Source organism: Ornithorhynchus anatinus, chromosome 1 (assembly GCF_004115215.2).
Source record: "Ornithorhynchus anatinus isolate Pmale09 chromosome 1, mOrnAna1.pri.v4, whole genome shotgun sequence".
In the NCBI taxonomy this organism is placed as follows: domain Eukaryota; kingdom Metazoa; phylum Chordata; class Mammalia; order Monotremata; family Ornithorhynchidae; genus Ornithorhynchus; species Ornithorhynchus anatinus.
In genome coordinates this window covers 98,742,399-98,760,745 of record NC_041728.1, presented here as the reverse complement: position 1 = coordinate 98,760,745, position 18,347 = coordinate 98,742,399, and the positions used below count along the sequence as shown (strand labels likewise).

General features: G+C 44.4%; 1 protein-coding gene and 1 non-coding gene across 6 annotated transcripts in view; both read left to right on the top strand.

The window, feature by feature from the left end:
- Nucleotides 1–18,347, top strand: part of CFAP61 (cilia and flagella associated protein 61) — a 315,110-nt gene that overhangs the window by 164,915 nt on the left and 131,848 nt on the right. For all 5 annotated transcript variants that reach the window (XM_029072415.2, XM_029072412.2, XM_029072401.2 and 2 more), the window contains exon 18: nucleotides 13,122–13,249. In XM_029072415.2, the coding sequence (XP_028928248.1) occupies nucleotides 13,122–13,249 (128 nt within the window). The remainder of the gene's footprint in view (nucleotides 1–13,121; nucleotides 13,250–18,347) is intronic.
- LOC114815526 lies at nucleotides 3,343–3,480 on the top strand. The gene has a single exon (XR_003763313.1). It is a non-coding gene; the product is annotated as a small nucleolar RNA SNORA7 (small nucleolar RNA).

The window sequence follows — 18,347 nt, the reverse complement described above, 5'->3', positions numbered from 1 at the left end:
CGCTCAATAAATACTATTGAATGAATGAATGAATGTGTGGGCTCCCTTTAGCCCCGGGTCAGTCGAGTCGGGGCACGTTCTCCTTGAGAGCTTCAGTTTGTGGCTAATCTGCACATGCCCAGGCACAGTTGCTCGAGCCCTGGTCCAGTTCCTGGGCCAAAATGTGCTGCCATGCATTTCTCGGCTCAGCCCAGCCTCTACTGCCTGTACTCTCTGAAGAGCGTCGGATCTCAGAAAGGAGAACCTGCTATTCTGGAAAAAGGTTTGAGGAAAAACACCCTTTTTCTCAACCATTCACAACTTCCGTTTGGCTCTGAGTCAATTGTGATAGTCTCCATTTTGGATCAAGGTAGACAAAAAGTGATCTTTTTCTTTCTTTTTTTGTTTTTTTTTTGGGGGAGGGGGTTGTTATTAGGAATAGTTAGTTGCTGGGATCTTACCAGGATGAAACTGTCCTGGGAGTCAGAAAGGAGATGAGCTGCCAACTCTCAGCTTCTACTTGCATGAAAAGTCTTCCATTAAATTCATTCATCATTCAATTGCATTTATTGAGCGATTACTTTGTGCAGAGCACTGTACTAAGCACTTGGGAGAGTAGAGTATAACAATAAACGGGCATATTCCCTGCCCACAGTGAGCTTATTTCACAGCGGGACAAAAGGTAAGAGGCTAAAGAGGCTGATTGACTCCATAGAGAGCACAGTTTTGCGTCTCTGGGGAGACAGGGAAGCCCAGCCTCAGTGGTCTTTCCCTACACAATCTCCCTGGACTGTCTCCTCCTTTCCCATCCCTACTCGGATGTACCGGAGAAACCTCAAATTTGCCAAAACAGGTGTCCAAAACAGAACACCATTCATTCAATTGTATTTATTGAACGCTTACTGCATGCAGAGCGCTGTACTAAGCGTTTGGAAAATACAACTGAGAGGTTGGAAACTACAATACCTCATCTTCCCACCCAAACCTTGTCCTCCTCCTGACTTTCCCATTACCGTGGATAGCATCACTATCTTCCCTGTCTCACAAGCCCATAACTTTGGCCTTATCCTCGACTCGTCTCTCTCATTCCACCTTTGTATTCAATCTGTCACCAAATCCTGTCCCTTCGACATTTGTACCGTGGCTAAAATCTGCCCTTTCCTCTATATCTAAACTGTAACTACTCTGATTCAAGAACTTATCCCATCGCTCCTTGACTGCTGCATCAGCCTCCTTGCTGATCTCCGCAGCTCCTGTTTCTCCCCACTCCAGTCCATACTTCATTTTGCTGCCCGGATCATTTTTCTTAAAAAACAAAACCATTCAGTTCACATCTCCCTTCTCCTCAAAAAACTCCAATGGATACCCATCCACCTCCACATCAAACAGAAACTCCCTACCGTCGGCTTTAAAGCACTTAATCAGTTCACCCTCTTCTATTTTATCTCACTGGTTTCCTGCTACGACCCAGCCCATAAGCTTTGCTCCTATAACACCAATATACTCACTGTGCCCTGATCTCTTCTATGTCACTTCCAATCCCTTTCCCACATCCTCCCTCTGGCCTGGAACTTCCTCCCCCTTCATATATGACAGACCACCACTCTCCGCTCCTTCCAAGCCTTATTAAAATCACAACTCCTCCAAGAAGCCTTCCTCAACTAAGCCCTCATTTCCCTTACTCCTTTCTTCTGCATTTCCACTTGGATCTGTACCATTTAAGTGCTTAATATTCAGTCCACCTGTCAGCCCCACGACACTTATGCTCATACCGATAATTTATTTTAGTGCCTTTCTCTTCTTCTACGACACTTATGCTCATACCGATAATTTATTTTAGTGCCTTTCTCTTCTTCTAGACTATGAGCTTCGGGTGGGCAAGAAATTTGTCTTCCAACTGTGTTGTGTTGTACTTTCCCAAACATTTAGTACACTGATCTTTATACAGTTAAATTCTCAATAAATACCATTGATTGATTGATAGGGAGAGGGGAGGAAAAAAAACATTCAAGGACCCTCTGGAGCCCATGGGGTACAGCCCTCCAGTAATTTGCCCAGATGAATGGCACTAACACAAGGGTTCACAGATCTAGGTTGGTTCCACTTCAGCCCTCTATCCTCATGGGAAGCAGTGAGGCCTTGTGAGTGGAGCCTGGGCCTCGGTGTCACAGAACCTGGATTAATAATAATAATAATAATAATATTGGTATTTGTTAAGCGCTTACTATGTGCTGAGCACTGTTCTAAGCGCTGGGGTAGACACAGGGGGAATCAGGTTGTCCCACGTGGGGCTCACAGTCTTCATCCTCATTTTACAGATGAGGTAACTGAGACACAGAGAAGTTAAGTGACTTGCCCACAGTCACACAGCTGACAGGTGGCAGAGCTGGGATTCGAACTCATGAGCTCTGACTCCAAAGCCCAGGCTCTTTCCACTGAGCCACGCTGCTTCTAATCCATACTCTGCCATGCCTGCTATGTGACCTCAGGCAAGTCACTTCACTTTATGTCTAAGTTACCTCATCTGCAAAAACAGCGATTAAGACGCTGAACTTCATGTAGGACAGAGATTGTGTCCAACTCATTAACCTTGTAATAATAATAATAGTTACGGTGTTTGTTAAGCACTTTTGTGCCAGGCACTGTACTAAGCGCCGGGGTGGATATAAGCAAATCTAGTTGGATACAGTCCTTGTCCCACATGGGGCTCACAGTCTCGATCCCCATTCTTATAGAGATGAGGTAACCGAGGCACAGAGAAGTGAAGTGACTGGCCCGAGCCCCCACAGCAGACAAGTGGCATAGCTGGGGTTAGAACCCATGACCTTCTGACTCCCAGGCCCGTGCTCTAGCCACTACGCCGTGCTGCTTCCACCCCAGTGCTTAGTACTGTGCCTGGCACATTGTAAGCACTTAACAACTACCATTTAAACAAAAAAAAACCAAACTGTCCAAAACCACAGATAGTTTCAGACCTGATTCCACGAGTGGAAACCTCAGAGGTCTCTGGACTGTCCCATTAACCTCTTCATCTTCCCATCACTACTTGAGAGAGGGGGAACTCGTGTCATCCACCACAGAGAAGGAGTCCGGGCTACTATTGCATCCTTTAACAGTCTGAAATGTAGGGGAAATGCATGAATCTCAAATCAATCAGCTCTTATTGTGGCCAAAACACTGTCCTAAATGCTTGGAAGAATATAATACAATAGAGTTGTAGACACGATCCTAGTCCACAACGAACTTGCATTACAGAGAGAGTGGTAGACGTTAAAATAAATCACAGATAAGGAAAATGGTAGAGTGTAAGGATGTGTACATAAGTGCCGTGGGATGAATATCAAGTGCTTAAGGGATTCAGATCCCCTCTCAGGGTGGCACCTGGAGAGTTTCCAGGACTCTGCCAGTCTCGGCTATGGGACGGAGAATCAAGCAGAGGCCTACCCATTCCATTCCCAGCTTGGGCAGTGGCTAGCGAGTGGAAGGCAACCTGCTACAAGTCAAAACTCACCCGTGCTGGGCAGCAGCGGCACGGGAGAGAGTCGAGGGTGGATACTCGAGTTTACTGCGCAGAAGACGGCAATGGTAAACCACTTTGGTATTCTTACCAAAAAAACTCTCCGGATCCATTACCAGAATGATTTCAGGTGGAGAGCGGGGCGTTCTGGGACAGATGTGTCCGTGGTGTCGCTATGGGTCAGAAACGACTCAACGGCATAAGACAAGACAAGGGATCAGATCCAAGTGCATAGGGATGCAGAAGGGAGGGAGATGGCGTGAGCCCATTGTTGGGCAGGGTTCGTCTCTATCTGTTGCCGAACTGTACATTCCAAGTGCTTAGTACGGTGCTCTGCACACAGTTAGCGCTCAATAAATACAATTTAATGAATGAAAGCTCAATCAGGGAAGGCCTCTTGGATGAGATATGATTTTAGAAGGGCTTTGAATGTGCGGAGAGTGGTAATCTGTCAGATATAAAGGAGAGGGAGAAAGCCCCAGGCAGGAATTTTGGAGGAGCTGGGTCCTGTTGAACTGGGCTGTTTTCGACTGTCTTTGTCAGTCTTCAAACAGGATCAGGAGTTGAGAATTCGGCTATATTAGGTGGACCTCGCTCTTCCCCCACCTCCATTTTAGGCTTTGAGTCATATGGCGGGCAGGGATTTTGCTAATTGTGTATATGTGTATATATCTATAATTCTATTTATTTATATTGAAGCCTGTTTACTTGTTTTGATGTCCATCTCCCCGCTTCTAGACTGTAAGCCTGGTGCGGGCAAGTATTGTCCCTCTTTATTGCTGAATCATGCTTTCCAAGCCCTTATAATACAATTCTCTGCACACAGTAAGCGCTCAGTAAATATGATTAAATGAATAATTTTACTTGTCATTTCCTATGCCCCGTAAATCCTTTAGACGAGGAGTTGCAGAATTGGGTTTATTGTGAATCCCGTCCATCGGGATGCCCGCTTACTCCCAGGCATCCCGACATTTTGTTTAAATCCGGTAGTGTTATGGGACCAAGCTATAGCGCTGCTCACTCCCCCAGGCCAGTTAGCGTTCGAGCTATTAGAAAGGTGATTTCTGAAGCACGACAGCTGTTGGTGTTAAAGCTATTGTGTTGGGAACAAAAACTGTTATGTTCTGTTCATATGCCGCCTTTGTATGATTGGTACAGAAGCTGTTTCATAAATGAGATCCAATTCTTACCCGGCAAATCGCGTTACTGCTCTATTGTCATTGTTGGCTTGCATGTCTAGAAAATGACAGCACTAAAAAAGGAAGAAATACTTCACTGTGCCCTTTTTGGGGAAGGAACTTTGGATTTGAACTCCGCCAGTCATTCAGGGTTTATTCGGGTTAGGTTGGGGTTAGTCAGCTCGATTAGAAGAACGTGACCAAGCCTCTCCAACCTATGATAAATTCACAGATGCGAGCTTCCTAAAACCTTTTTGGCGGGAAATGGTGGGGCTAATAGAAGATCCATATGTAACCATGGAGTTTGAGGTCTAGGAGGGCAACCCCATTGTTTCTCCAACTATTCTTTAGTACTGAGAGCCCTCATTTCCTCTATCTGCCCTCGTTCATCCATTCATTCGATCGTATTTATTGAGCGCTTACTGTGTGTAGAGCACCATACTAAGCGCTTGGAAAGTACAATTAAGCAAGAAAGAGAGACGATCCCTGCCCATGCCAGGCTGCACTTGGCTGAGTAGCTCTTCAACGCTTTTATACTCTCCCCAGTCCCACAGCACTTATCTATCTTTATTCTCTACTATTTCTTCTAGCTGTAATTTATTTTATTTTCTATCTCCCTGCATAGACTGTAAGCTCCTTATAGGCAGGGGTCCCACCTACCGACTCTATTCCATTCCACTTTCCCAAGCTGTCAGTATAGCGCTCAGCACAGAGTAAGTAGATACTCAGTTAATACCACTGATTGACAGAAGGGACCAGAGGTCTGACTCAGTTTTGGCATTGCTGGTGACCTCGTAACACACTTTACAAGAATTCTTTTAAGCTCCTTTCCCTTCTTCCTGTCAAAAGAAATCATAACTCTTTAGAATTCTGATGTACCCACTCTCAGTATCCCAAAGGATGCACTAGCCCTGATTTGGTTTTCTGCCTCCACGTCTATCCTGTCCTGAAGTCTCTACAGGCATCGTAGGATAACGTACAATCCAGGAAGCGGAAATTAAAAGACAACTTTCAACGCCTTTTGCTGACATTGATCCTTAGTTGGGTGTAAAGTTCATCGGGTGCAGGCCGGTGCAGAATTTTGATCTTCTTCTGATTGATTGTCAATCCATAGCATATTGCTGCTTTCGCAGAGTGATTTTGAGAAGCAGCGTGGCTCAGTGGAAAGAGCACGGGCTTGGGAGTCAGAGGTTGTGGTTCTAATCCTGCCTCTGCCACTTGTCAGCTGTGTGACTTCGAGCGAGTCACTTACCTTCTCTGTGCCTCAGTTATCTGATCTGTAAAATGGGGATGAAGCCTGTGAGCCCCATGTGGGACAACCTCATTGCCTTATATCTACCCCAGCGCTTAGAACAGAGTTTGGCACATAGTAAGCACTTAGCAAATGCCATCATCATCATCATCATCAACATTCAAAAATCATCTATATCTTCTTAACTTGTGCTTCTTTATCAGTCAGTCAATCAACCAGTCAATGGTATTTAATGAATGCTTGTGTGCAAAGCACCGTACTAAGCGCTTGGGAGAGAACGGTATAACAATGAACAGAAACATTCCATGCCCACAATAAGACACGTTAACTTTGAAGTGGACATCACTTCAAAATGAGAGGGAGAGGCTAATACAGTTTCTCAAAGATCCACAATTGTGATATTATCCTTGAATCATCTCTGTTCTTCAATCTACACTCTGTCAGTCACTACATCTTGTAGATTCTACCTCCACAACATCTCTAGAATTTGCTCCTTCTTTTCCATCCAAGCTACGACACTGGATACCTCTAGGAGCTTACATGAAAACCAATTGCATGTAAGGGAAGCAATTGAGTATAGTAGGAGGTATGGAAGTGGTGTTGGAGGTGTGGGGAGGAATTTAGGGCTTTATGAGGTGGGAATAAGTGCTTGGGTGAGAGAAGAGGGAGGAAAGATAGGGTGGTGGGGATGAGAGCTTAGTCAGGGAAGGCTTCCTGGAAGAGATATGATTTCAGTAGGACTTTGAAGATGAGGAGAGCGTTTGTCAGATATGGAGGGGGACGGAGTTCTGGGCAAGAGGGAAAGCAGTTGGTTGGTGTTAGAGTAGTGAAATATGCGAGCTGGTTGTGGTGGGGAAGGAGCAAGGAATAAGGAGGAGAGAGCTGATTGAATGTCTTGAATCCGATGGTCAGGAGTTTCTGCTGGATGCAGAGAAGGATAGGCAACCATTGAAGATAATTGGCTGGGGAGGTGTGCACAGATTGAGGTTTTAGAAAAATGATCCGGGCAGCAGAGTGAAGTAAGGACAAGACGGGGGGAAAGCCTGAAGGCAAGGAGGCTGATGCTGTTGTTGAGATGGCATGTGACAATTGTTTGATCCAGTGGGGTAGTTTGGATGGAGAAGAAGGAGCGAATTCTGGAGTTGTTGCAGAGATAGAACCTACAAGCTGTAGAGACTGACTGAAAGTGTAAATCAAAGGACAGAGATGATTCAAGGATAATGTCAAGATTGCGGTCCTTTGAGACAGGAAAAATGGTAGTGTTTTTAACAGTGATGGGAAAGTCCAGGGAGAAGACAGTTTGTGGGGGAAGATAGTAACAATTATGGTATTTCTTAAAGGCTATGTGTCAGGCACTGTTCTAAGCGCTGGGATAGATACAAGATAGTCAGGTTGGACATCGTCCCTGTCCCACATAGGGCTCACAGTCTCAATCCCCATTGTACAGATGAGGCAATTGAGACCCAGAGAAGTTAAGTGACTTGACTAAGGTCACACAGCAGACAAGTGGTGAGCCGGGATTAGAACCCATGAGCTTCTGACTTCCAGGTCTATGGTCTATCCATTAGGCAATGCTGCTCTGGGATATGTTGAGTTTGAGGTGACATCCCTCTAGACTGTAAACTCTTTGTGAGCAGGGAATGTGTCTACCGACACTGGTATATTGTACTTTCCCAATCACTTAGTACAGTGCTCTGCACACAATAAACGCTAAATGCTCATTAAATACCATTGAATGACCCAGGTAAAGATGTCCAGAAGGCAGGATGAAATGCAAGACTGCAGAGATGGGGAGAGGTTGGGGCTGGAGATGGCGGAGATGTAGATTTTGGGAGTCATAGGTCTTAAGATGATAGCTGAAGCCATGGGAGCAGATGAGCCCCCCTGCTAAGGGAGTGGGTGAAAATGGTTAATAGAAGGGGACGCAGAAAAGCAGCATGACCTAATGGATAGAGCATGCATGGGCCAGGAGGTCAGAAGGACCTGGTTTCTAATCCCAGCTCCGCCACTTTTCGGCCGAGTGACCTTGGGTAGGTCACTTCACTCCTCTATCTGTAAAATGGAGATTAAGACGTGAACTTCCTGTGATAAATGGATTATGTCCAACCTGATTATCGTGTATGTACCCCAGTACATAGTACAGTTTCTGGCATGTAGAGAGTGCTTAACAAATACCATGAAAAAGAAAAACAAAGTAAAACAAAAAGCCAAGCCCAGAGGGACCCCCCCCCCCCCCCCCAGTTAGGGGGTGAGAGGCAGTGAAGAAGCCCGTGAAAGAGATCAAAAAGGAGCAACCAGAGGGGCAGGAGAAGAACTAAGAAAGGTCTGTGTCAGTGAGACAAATGTTTAATAGTGTTTCTGGGAGAAGGGGTTTGTCCATGATTCAAAGACGGCTGAGAGGTCAAGGAGAGGGGATCAATCAGTTAATCTGTTGTATTTATCGAGCACTTGTGTGCAGAGCACTGTACTAAGAGCTCGGGAAAATACAACAGAGTTAGTAGACGTGTGGTGTGCTTACAGCAAGCTCACTGTCTAGAGGGGGAGACAGTCGTTAATATAAATAAATAATTTTATGGATACGTACATAAGGGCTGTGGGGCCGAGGGTAGCGTGAATACCAAAGGGCACAGGTCCAAGTGCATAGACGCCACAGAAGGGAGAGGGAGATGGGGGAAAGAAGGCTTAATCAGGGAAGGCCTCTTGGAGGAGATGTGACCTTAGTAAGGATGTGAAGGAGGGAAGAGTGGTGGTCGGGCATATGTGGAGGGGGAGGGAGTTCCAGGCCAGAGGGAGGACGTGGGAAAGGAGTCGGCAACGAGATAGACGAGATCTTGGCACAGGGAACGACGTGGCACTAGAGGAGTGAAGTGTGCAGGCTGGCTGTAGTAGGAGATCAATGAGGCGAGGCAAGCTGATTGAGTGTTTGAAAGTGAGGCGTTTCTGTTTGATGCAGATGGCACCGTGGATGTATAGGGGTGCCTGTTTGGATGATACAGGAACTTTCCGGGCTGCCCTTAGCTTTTTATGTTGAAAGAGTTTCCCAGAAGATTGGAATTGTATTCCGTCAATGGATCTCTTGTTGAATCCTTGACCATGGCAGCATAGGGGAATCTTGTTGGATTGCCAAATAACAGGTGACTGCCCTTAGAGACTTGAACACTACTTTATTTTGCCCCATAACTGGGGATTGTTAAATTGACCCATGTCAGGTACTTTGTGCTCTCCACATGTCCAGTGCAGTGGTCTGCACACAATAAGTTCCTTGCACAGTGCTCTATAAGGTTGATTTCAGATTTTTGGCTGCCCTGAGGTGAAAAAAAAATTCCTTCTCCCACCTCAAATGTTGTGGGCCGTTAATTCATTATAACCAAGAAATTTGAAGAATAGAGTTAATGGAATGATTATTCTTTTTAAAGTTGGATACAGAAAATATGGATTATATAAATTTCTACAATAAATATAGAAATAAAAATAGAGAAGTGGGGAGAGGCCTAGTGGATAGAGGATGGGCCTGGGAGTCAGAAAGACCTAGGTGCTAATCCTTAGCTTCACCTCCTGTCTGCTGTGTGACCTTGGGCAAGTCACTTGTCTTTTCTGTCCCTCAGTTACCCCATCTGTAAAATGGGGATTAAGACTATGAGTCCCATGTAGGGTATGGACTGTGGCCAACCTCATTAGCTTGTATCTACCCCAGGACATGGTTCAGTGCCTGGCACATAAAAGTGCTTGACAAATACTATAAGTATCATTATATATATATCCCATTTAGACTGTGAGCCCGTTACTGGGTAGGGCTTGTCTCTATCTGTAGGTGAATTGTACATTCCAAGTGCTTAGTACAGTGCTCTGCACATAGCATGTGCTCAATAAATACTATTGAATGAATGAATATATATATGAATATATATATATGAATATCTATACATGCATACATATATATATATATGCCTCAAAATATGCTCAATTTTCATTGCAATGAAGTAGACAAACTTACTAACAATAAAGAATCAGCTTGTTGAACTGTCAAATTTCTTTTAGTTCAACAGTAGTTCCGAAGTGTGGTTGAAGCACTCTACATATGAGGGTAGATTGGTTTTACGGTATTACACGTGAAATAACATGTTGCCCATACAGAAGCATCCACTTTTATAGAGATTTAAGTGGGGTCCTTCATGACTTGAATTTCCGGAAGTAACTTGACTTGAGCCTGCCACCGCTCAGAGGTTCATCACCAATTTGAAGCTCAAAATTGATGTACTTCGTTGACATTTTTAGTCAGCCCCTGAACCTCTTTGCTTATTAATCCCTCTTTCTTTTGTTATGACTCAGCTTCACTGTGACATCAGCCTCCTCCCTGGTCTCCCTCCCTCTCTCCCCTCCCGAGGCCATACTTCCTCCACTCTGCTGCTTTGATCATTCTACTGAAACATCATTCCGTACACATCTCCCCACTTCTCTAAAACCTCCAGTTGTTATCCATTCTTCTCCACATCAATCAGAAGCTCTTGAAAGTTGGCTTCAAGTCACTCAGTCAGCTCTCTCCCTCCTACTTATCCACTTCGTTATCCCACTACGTCCCATCTCACACTCTTAATTCTCAAGATAATCTACTCACTGTGTGCCTTGTTCTCACTTCTCTGGCTGCTGACCATTTGGTCACGCCCACCCCCTGCATGGTATCGTCCTTACCACCCTCTCCCCCGGTCCCACCGCCTTCAGATCCGACAGACCACAGGTCTCTCCATTTTGAAAACGCTTCAGAAATCATAACCCCGCTAGGATTAATTTCTAATCTTCTCCATTTATATCTCCCCAACTATCACTTCAGCACTTCAATGCCATCTCAGCATTTGAGCGCTCGCAACTTCTTATAGTTCTTACGTCCACGTACTTTTTTACTTAAGCACTAATTCACGTACATCTCCCCTTTTCCTTTTTTTCTCCTAATTGTAATTTGTGTTACCGTCTGGCTCCCCGGCTAGATTGTAAACTCCTTGAAGGTCAGAAGTCATGTCTGTGAATTCTGTTGTCGTCTCCCAAGCCCTTAATACAAAGCATAGATAAATTACCAGTAAATGCCACCAATAATGATGACGGACAAGTGATTCTTTGATTTATTGCCCTCATAACTGATAGAACTGATTTACCGCTCACTGGGTAAAGAATTCCTTACTAACCGCTGGAGAGGCGCACAGGACAGTAATGATCGTAATAATAATAGTGGTATTTGTTAAATGCGTACTATGTACCAAGCTGTGGGGTAGGTATAGTACAATCAGATCAGACACAGTCTCTGTCCCACCTGTGGTTCACATTCTACGAGGGAGGGAGAACAGGTACTTAATACCCACTTTTTAGCTGAGGAAACTGAGGCACTTAGAAGTTAGGTGGCTTGCCCAACATCACACACAGTAAGTGATAATGGTGGGATTAGAACGCAGGTCCTCTGACTCCCAGGCCTCTGCTCTTTCCACTAGACCACACTGATCTTCACGGGCAAAGATTATATTTAAGGCATAGTGCTTGCCCATGAGGAGTTCACGATCCATCGGGGAAAACAATCCATCATGAATCGGTGAAGAAACATTAGTTTAGATAAAAAATAAGAAACAGAAATAGATAAACCCATCTACAATAAACAGTTATGTACATCGATATGCAAAAGTGGCTGATGGCATGACCAGAAAGTTGGAGAAAACCTCCTTGAGTTGGGTGATATGTTAGGCAGCCTTTGCAGTAAGGGAGGTATATGGTTTGGTAAATCTGTGTGGGATGGGTGTGCCATAGAGAGGGAGAGGTGTGAACGGTAAATTAGACTGCTAGCTTTTTGAGAGCAGGGATCATGTCTACCAAATCTATCAAACCATACTCTGCCAAGTATTCATTCAATAGTATTTATTGAGCGCTTACTATGTGCAGAGCAGTGTACTAAGCGCTTGGAATGTACAAATCGGCAACAGACACAGTCCCTGCTCTTTGACGGGTTTACAGTCTAATCGGGGGAGACGGGCAGACAAGAACAATGGCAATAAATAGAGTCAAGGGGAAGAACAAGTACTTAGTACAGTGCTCTGCCCTGCTCTGCAAGAGAAGCAACGCGGCTCAATGGAAAGAGCCTGGGCTTGGGAGTCAGAGGTCGTGGGTTTTAATCCCGGCTCCTCCACTTGTCAGCTCTGTGACCTCGGGCAAGTCACCTAACTTCTCTGGGCCTCAGTTCCCTTATCTGTAGAATGGGGATTAAGACTGTGAGCCCCATGTGGGACAACCTGATTACCTGGAGTACCCCCCACCCCAGTGCTTAGAACAGTGCTTGGCACATAGCACTGAACAAATACCATCATGATTATTATTATTATTAATGTTGCCTAGTGGATAGAGCATGGATCTGGGAGTCACAGAGACCTGGGTTCTAATCCCAGCTCCGCCACTGGTCTGCTGTGTGACCTTGGGCAAGTCATTCAACTTCCCTGAGTCTCAATTACCTCATCTGTAAAATGAGGATTAAGATTGTGAGCCCTATGTGGGAAGGGGACTGTGTCCACCCTTAATAGCTGGTATCTACCCCAGTGTCTTAAAAAATGAATACGATTTATTGATCAATGGATTGATTAAAGGATGCCAAGAATGAGAGACGATTTGGAGGTTTTCTTGGAAGGAAAGAAGAGCACAAGCTGGGGCATCTATATCTATTTCACACAAAGAATGGGGAAGAAGGACGGAGGAAGGCCTGCTATGGGTAAGAGATGGTGTCTATCATCTCTATAGTATTGCACTCTCCCAAGCCCTTAGTACAGTGGAGTGCACACGGTAAGTTCCACACACCCAAGCACGTAGTACAGTACTCTGCACGCTCTATGTGCTCAAAAATATCACTAATCGAATGATGACTGGACAATTGGGCTCATCAACACAGCGTAGTGGCCTCAGTGAGCTTAGTGAGAAAATCAAGAGAATAGCAAACGTGGGTTTCTCAGATGAGTAGAAGAGTGCGTATTCATTCCAGAAAGGATAAAGCATGGAATTCTGATGTCATACACTCAGTGTCTCGGGAAAATATCTTAACCATTTCACCGATGCTGAGTCTGAGTAGTTTTCAGGTTTGTTTTAGCCATAATAACCCCCGCATTCTCAATGGGCTGACTATCCATGATGATTTCCCCGCCTTGATGCTCTTTTCCTGGTTCATCCCTTTCAGTTGAAGTACGCACTGAACCACACCAACCGGAAATTAATGCTGGAACCCAAGGTGACTATCAATGCCAGAATCGTGGTGGTTGGAGCATCCAATGTTGGAATTTCCTTTCTAGAAACGCTCATCTTTTGGTAAGTTGGTAATTTTTGGTTTTTTGCATTTACTAGTTATATAGATAACCTTGTTGAGGGCAGGGAATGTGCCTAACTCTTATTTTCTTCAAAGCACTTAGTACAGTGCTCTGCACAGAGTAAGTGTTCAATAAATACCATTGATTGATTGATTGATCGAATGATATAGTTTTAAAGCCCTTCAGTGGATGTAGCTATCAAAGATATGGGAAGACTGGAAGACTACAGTGATGAATCCACATTATCTCCTCAACCAAGACATAATCCAGGGAGTGAAGTTTGCTCCCATCATAGCTCAGAGATAACCAGAGTTAAAATCAGATTACCAGTTGCCTAGTTATTGAAAACTTGCAAAACCCGATGATAATGATGATATTAAAGGTTTACTATGTGCCATGCACTGTATTAAGCCCTGGGGAAGATACAAGACACTTAGGATGGACACAATCTAACACAAGCAGAAGGCAGTGGACCTGGCTCTGACATTCTGGAACTCTCCCGGCAAAATCAGAACATCTAGTTGCCAGGGAGGCTAGATTCCCCATTTACAGTACTTAATCAAAAGGGCAGGGTGTAGAGGCACAAGTGAACTAAGTGGAAGTGGGTCTTTTAATTGAAATCTTCATTTCATAAAGTTTCTCCTTTCTTTTTGAAAACTAGTGGGAAATTCTCTACCTTTATCATCAAAAATCTACCATTCCTTCCCCCTTTTTTGAAAAGTTTAACTCAGCGTTACAAATATTTACCTCTACTATATGTTAAAGACAAGATGAAATCTCCATTTTATTAGTGGAGTAGTTTGAAATTTTAGTTAACCTCCTAACCCAGGATTTGGGGCTTTTCTTTCTCTCTTCCGGCTCTTCCAGTTTCCAGTCTTGGCTTTTTCTTTTTTTTTCCCCAACAGTATTTGTTAAGCACTTATTATATGCCAGGCACTGTACTAAGTGCTGGGGTAGATGTAAAATAATTAGATTGTGCACAGTCCATGTCCCACATGAAACTCACAGTCTTAATCCCCATTTTACAGATGAGGTAACTGAGGCCCAGAGAAGTGAAGTGACTTTTCTAAAGTCACACTGCAGACAAGTGATGGAGCAGGGATTAGAACCCAGGTCCATCTGACTCCCGGGCCCGTGCTCTATCCACTAGGCAATGCTGTTTCCTCTACCCAGTTATTCTCCATTCTCCCTGCTCTCTTCTTGGGAGAGTCTGACACACTGGAGATGGGTTCATTGGTCATACAACTGTTTTTTATTATTATCAATTAAGTTACTACTACTATGAATAATAATGGTGATATTTGTTAGATGCTTATTATGTGCCAGGCACTGTAGTGATCTCTGAGTTAGATATAAGATAATCCATCCCTGTCCCAAATGGAGCTCACAGTTTAAGGAGGAGGGAGAACAGTTATTGAATCCTCATTTTATACATAAGGAAACTGAGCACAGAAAAGTGAAGTGACTTTCCCAAAGTCACACAGCAGGCAAGTGGCGGATCCAGAACCAGAACCCAAGTCCTCTGACTCCCAGGCCGGTGCTCTTTCCACTAGGCCACACCGCTTCATTCATCCGCAGCAGCCTTATATGTCGAAATGGAAAAATCTCAGTTGCATCAAATTCAAATCTAAGGGTTCACTTGAGAAATCTCTAGAAGTCTCTGACGTTAGCAGTCCTCACACTCTTGGATCTCTTCCCTGGAATCCTCCGATTCAGGCAGCTATGAGCCTTCCTTTTGTCAGGATCATGAGGACTTGCAAAGTACTTGTTGATTTTTGTGTCTATTCTTAATCCAACCAGCCTTGAAGATGTTGGCTCACAGTGTCTTCAGCATTAATCAACTCTTCAATAGAGAGACAACCATTTGCTTGTTACATTACATGTGCAGGCTGGACTCTTTTCAATCAATCGGGTATTTATTGAACACTTACTGTGTGCAGAGAACTGTACTAAGCTCTTGGGAAAGTACGATACAACCCACAAGGAGCTTAAAACCTACAGGAGGAGCTCACAGTCTTTGCTCTAGTTAGAATCCTATGGCTTTTCCCTTTAGAATGTAGGCTTATTAATAATAATAATAATAATTCCCTAATGGTGGGAGTCCCTCAAGATTCAGTCCTGGATCCCCTTCTATTCTCCATCTACACAGACTCCCTTGGAAAACTCACTTGCCTCCATGGCTTCAGCTACCGTCTCTTTGGGGATGATTCCCAAATTTACATCTCCAGCCCTGATCTCTCTCTCTCTACAGTCTCGTATTCCTTCTTGCTTGGATGTCCTGCAGGCATCTCAAACTTAACATGTCTAAAACAGAACTCATCTTCTCACCCAAACCCTATCCCACTGTAGACAGCACCACCATGCTCCGTCTCACAAGCCTGTAACCTTGGTGTTATTCTTGACTCGTCTCTTTCATTCAACCCGTTGTTGGGTAGGGATTGTCTCCTTTGTTGCCGAACTGTACTTTCCAAGCGCTTAGTACAGTGCTCTACAGGCAAGACGCGCTCGATAAATACGATTGAATGAATGAATAACAATAATCGTGGTAATTGTTAATCACTCACTTTGTGCCAAGAACTGTACGAAGCACTGGAGTAGGTACAAGATCATCAGGTCCCACGTGGGGCTCACAGTCTAAGTAGGAGGGAGAACAGGTATTGAATCTCCATTTTGCAGATGAGGGAACTAAGGCACAGAGAAGTGAAGTGACTAGTCCAAGATCACACAGCAGACAAGCAGTGGAGCTGGGATTGGAACCCAGGTCCTCTGACTCCCAGGTCCATGCTCTTTCCATTCATTCATTCATTCAATAGTATTTATTGAGCGCTTACTATGTGCAGAGCACTTTCCACCAGGCCATGCTGCCTCTCACTGTGGGCAGGGAACATGTCTACCAACTAAGAGCTTAGTAGAGTGCCCCGCACATGGTAAGAGCTCACTAAATACGACGGATTGATTGATTTGTTACTGTTCCCTGATGGGGGGGGGGGGCTTTCTGTAGACATTTGGAAGTTGCTGGATGATTGGCTGCCATTTTGCTGTCCATCTGTTATATCACTGGGGAAAGGTGGGATCTGTCAGGAGATGAGCAGTCCTGCCCCAAAACCATGGGTAGTAGCTGAAAAGGGAACACTCGTAGCCTCGCTGTCGAACGACGTGGGAGAGAGAGATCCCCCGTTTCAGCCTTGGCTCCGTCGGCGATGGCTTTCTCTTATGGCAGCTTGCGACACGATATCGACGGGTCGGGGTTTAAACAGACCATTTTAAACTTGGGCGTAAGCATCTGAGAAAGTCTCCTAATCAATAGAGAGAGACGGTTTAATACAACGTAATTTAATGTACTTGTGATTTTCGACTACTCTTGCATAAGTTACAGGCACTAAAAATAGATTGTTTGAATCAATTTAGAGGCCTCTAATCCTTAAAAGAGGAAGTCATTTTCTCCTCATTATTCTTCCTACTTAATTATTTTAAATTAGCCATTACTATGGTAACACACATGATTTATTTACCTGCATAACAGTCGTATGAACTAGATTTTAGAAATGATTTGAGCTTGGGTGAGACGGGAGAAATATATATTTTTCTTCAAACATTGGAAGACTAATGAGGATTAAAGATGGATTGAAAGATTGAGAAAACTGCCTTTTGGGGCTATTGTACTGTGTCATTAACTGCAGCAGGAGAATTGTGGTTCCTGGAAAATCCATATGAGGCCGAGTGCACCAATCATCTTTCCAGGAAATCCAGTAATCTTCCTCTCGCAGAGATGCAGCCTAACAGACGCTTCCCATCTAGCCTGACATCAACTAAGTGCCAAGCGTGGTTTTGACCCCTTACCCAAAATTAAAAGGACATTTTGTGTAATTTTAAAAGCAAAGATGGCCTCTTTCAGCATTCCTTCTGGGTGATTTTGCCTTTTGTATTTTCCCCCGATGAACACGGGGAATCAAATAGCTCAGCCAGGCCTTTTACTTTGTTCCACTGCGCACACGTTCGCCCTAACTCTGAATCAGGTATATTTTTGTATCATTTTTTGTTCCGAGCAGTGAGAGCTACAAATATGAGGTAGTAGAATTCCAAGATCTCTCATTTCTCTGAGGGAGAGGGCTTCTGAAATGGATCAGACTATTTGGGAGTCAAAGGAGAAGGCACATTAATCCATTTTGCCTATAATAATGTTGGTATTTGTTAAGCGCTTACTATGTGCAGAGCACTATTCTAAGCGCTGGGGGAGATACAGCGTAATCAGGTTGTCCCACGTGAGGCTCCCAGTTAATCCCCACTTTACAGATGAGGTAACTGAGGCCCAGAGAAGTGAAGTGACTCGCCCCCAGTCACACAGCTGACAAGTGGCAGAGCCGGGAGTCGAACCCATGACCTCTGACTCCGAAGCCTGGGCTCTTTCCACTGAGCCAGGCTGCTTCCCCTATAGGAGATATGCAGAATTTTTCTAGAATCTCTACCAGTTCCTTAGCCATCCCGCCAGTCTCTTAGGTCCAGCAAGTAGAAGAAAATACCCGTTTACTTATTTCCTTTTATCTTATTTTTCTGTTTTTACCAGTCTAGATTTTCTGTTTTTACCTCTCATGACTGTAAGCTCATTGCGGGCAGGGAATGTGTTCAGTGCTCTGCACCCATTCATTCATTCAATAGTATTTATTGAGCGCTTACTATGTGCAGAGCACTGTACTAAGCACTTGGGAGGTACAATTCGGCACCCAGTAAGGGCTCAATAGATATCGTCGATTGGTGGATTGATTTCTATTGACTATTTGCAGCCTGCAGCGGCCTGATTGCCCAAGAAGATTATAAACGCATGGAGGGCAGGGACTATGACTTCGGTTTTTATTGTACGTCCCAATTGCCACGGTACGCACCATTTCAATGCTCGGCATATAGTAAGCCCTAAATCCATTCAGATGACGATGGAGAGTTTCACTAGTTACTCATCATGTAGTTGGTTGCTTCAGGTACACTTCCAGGCCCTGATAGCTCCTGGATGTCACTGTTTTGTCACTGACAGATAATAAAAATAATGTTGGTATTTGTTAAGCGCTTACTATGTGCAGAGCACTGTTCTAAGCGCTGGGGAAGAT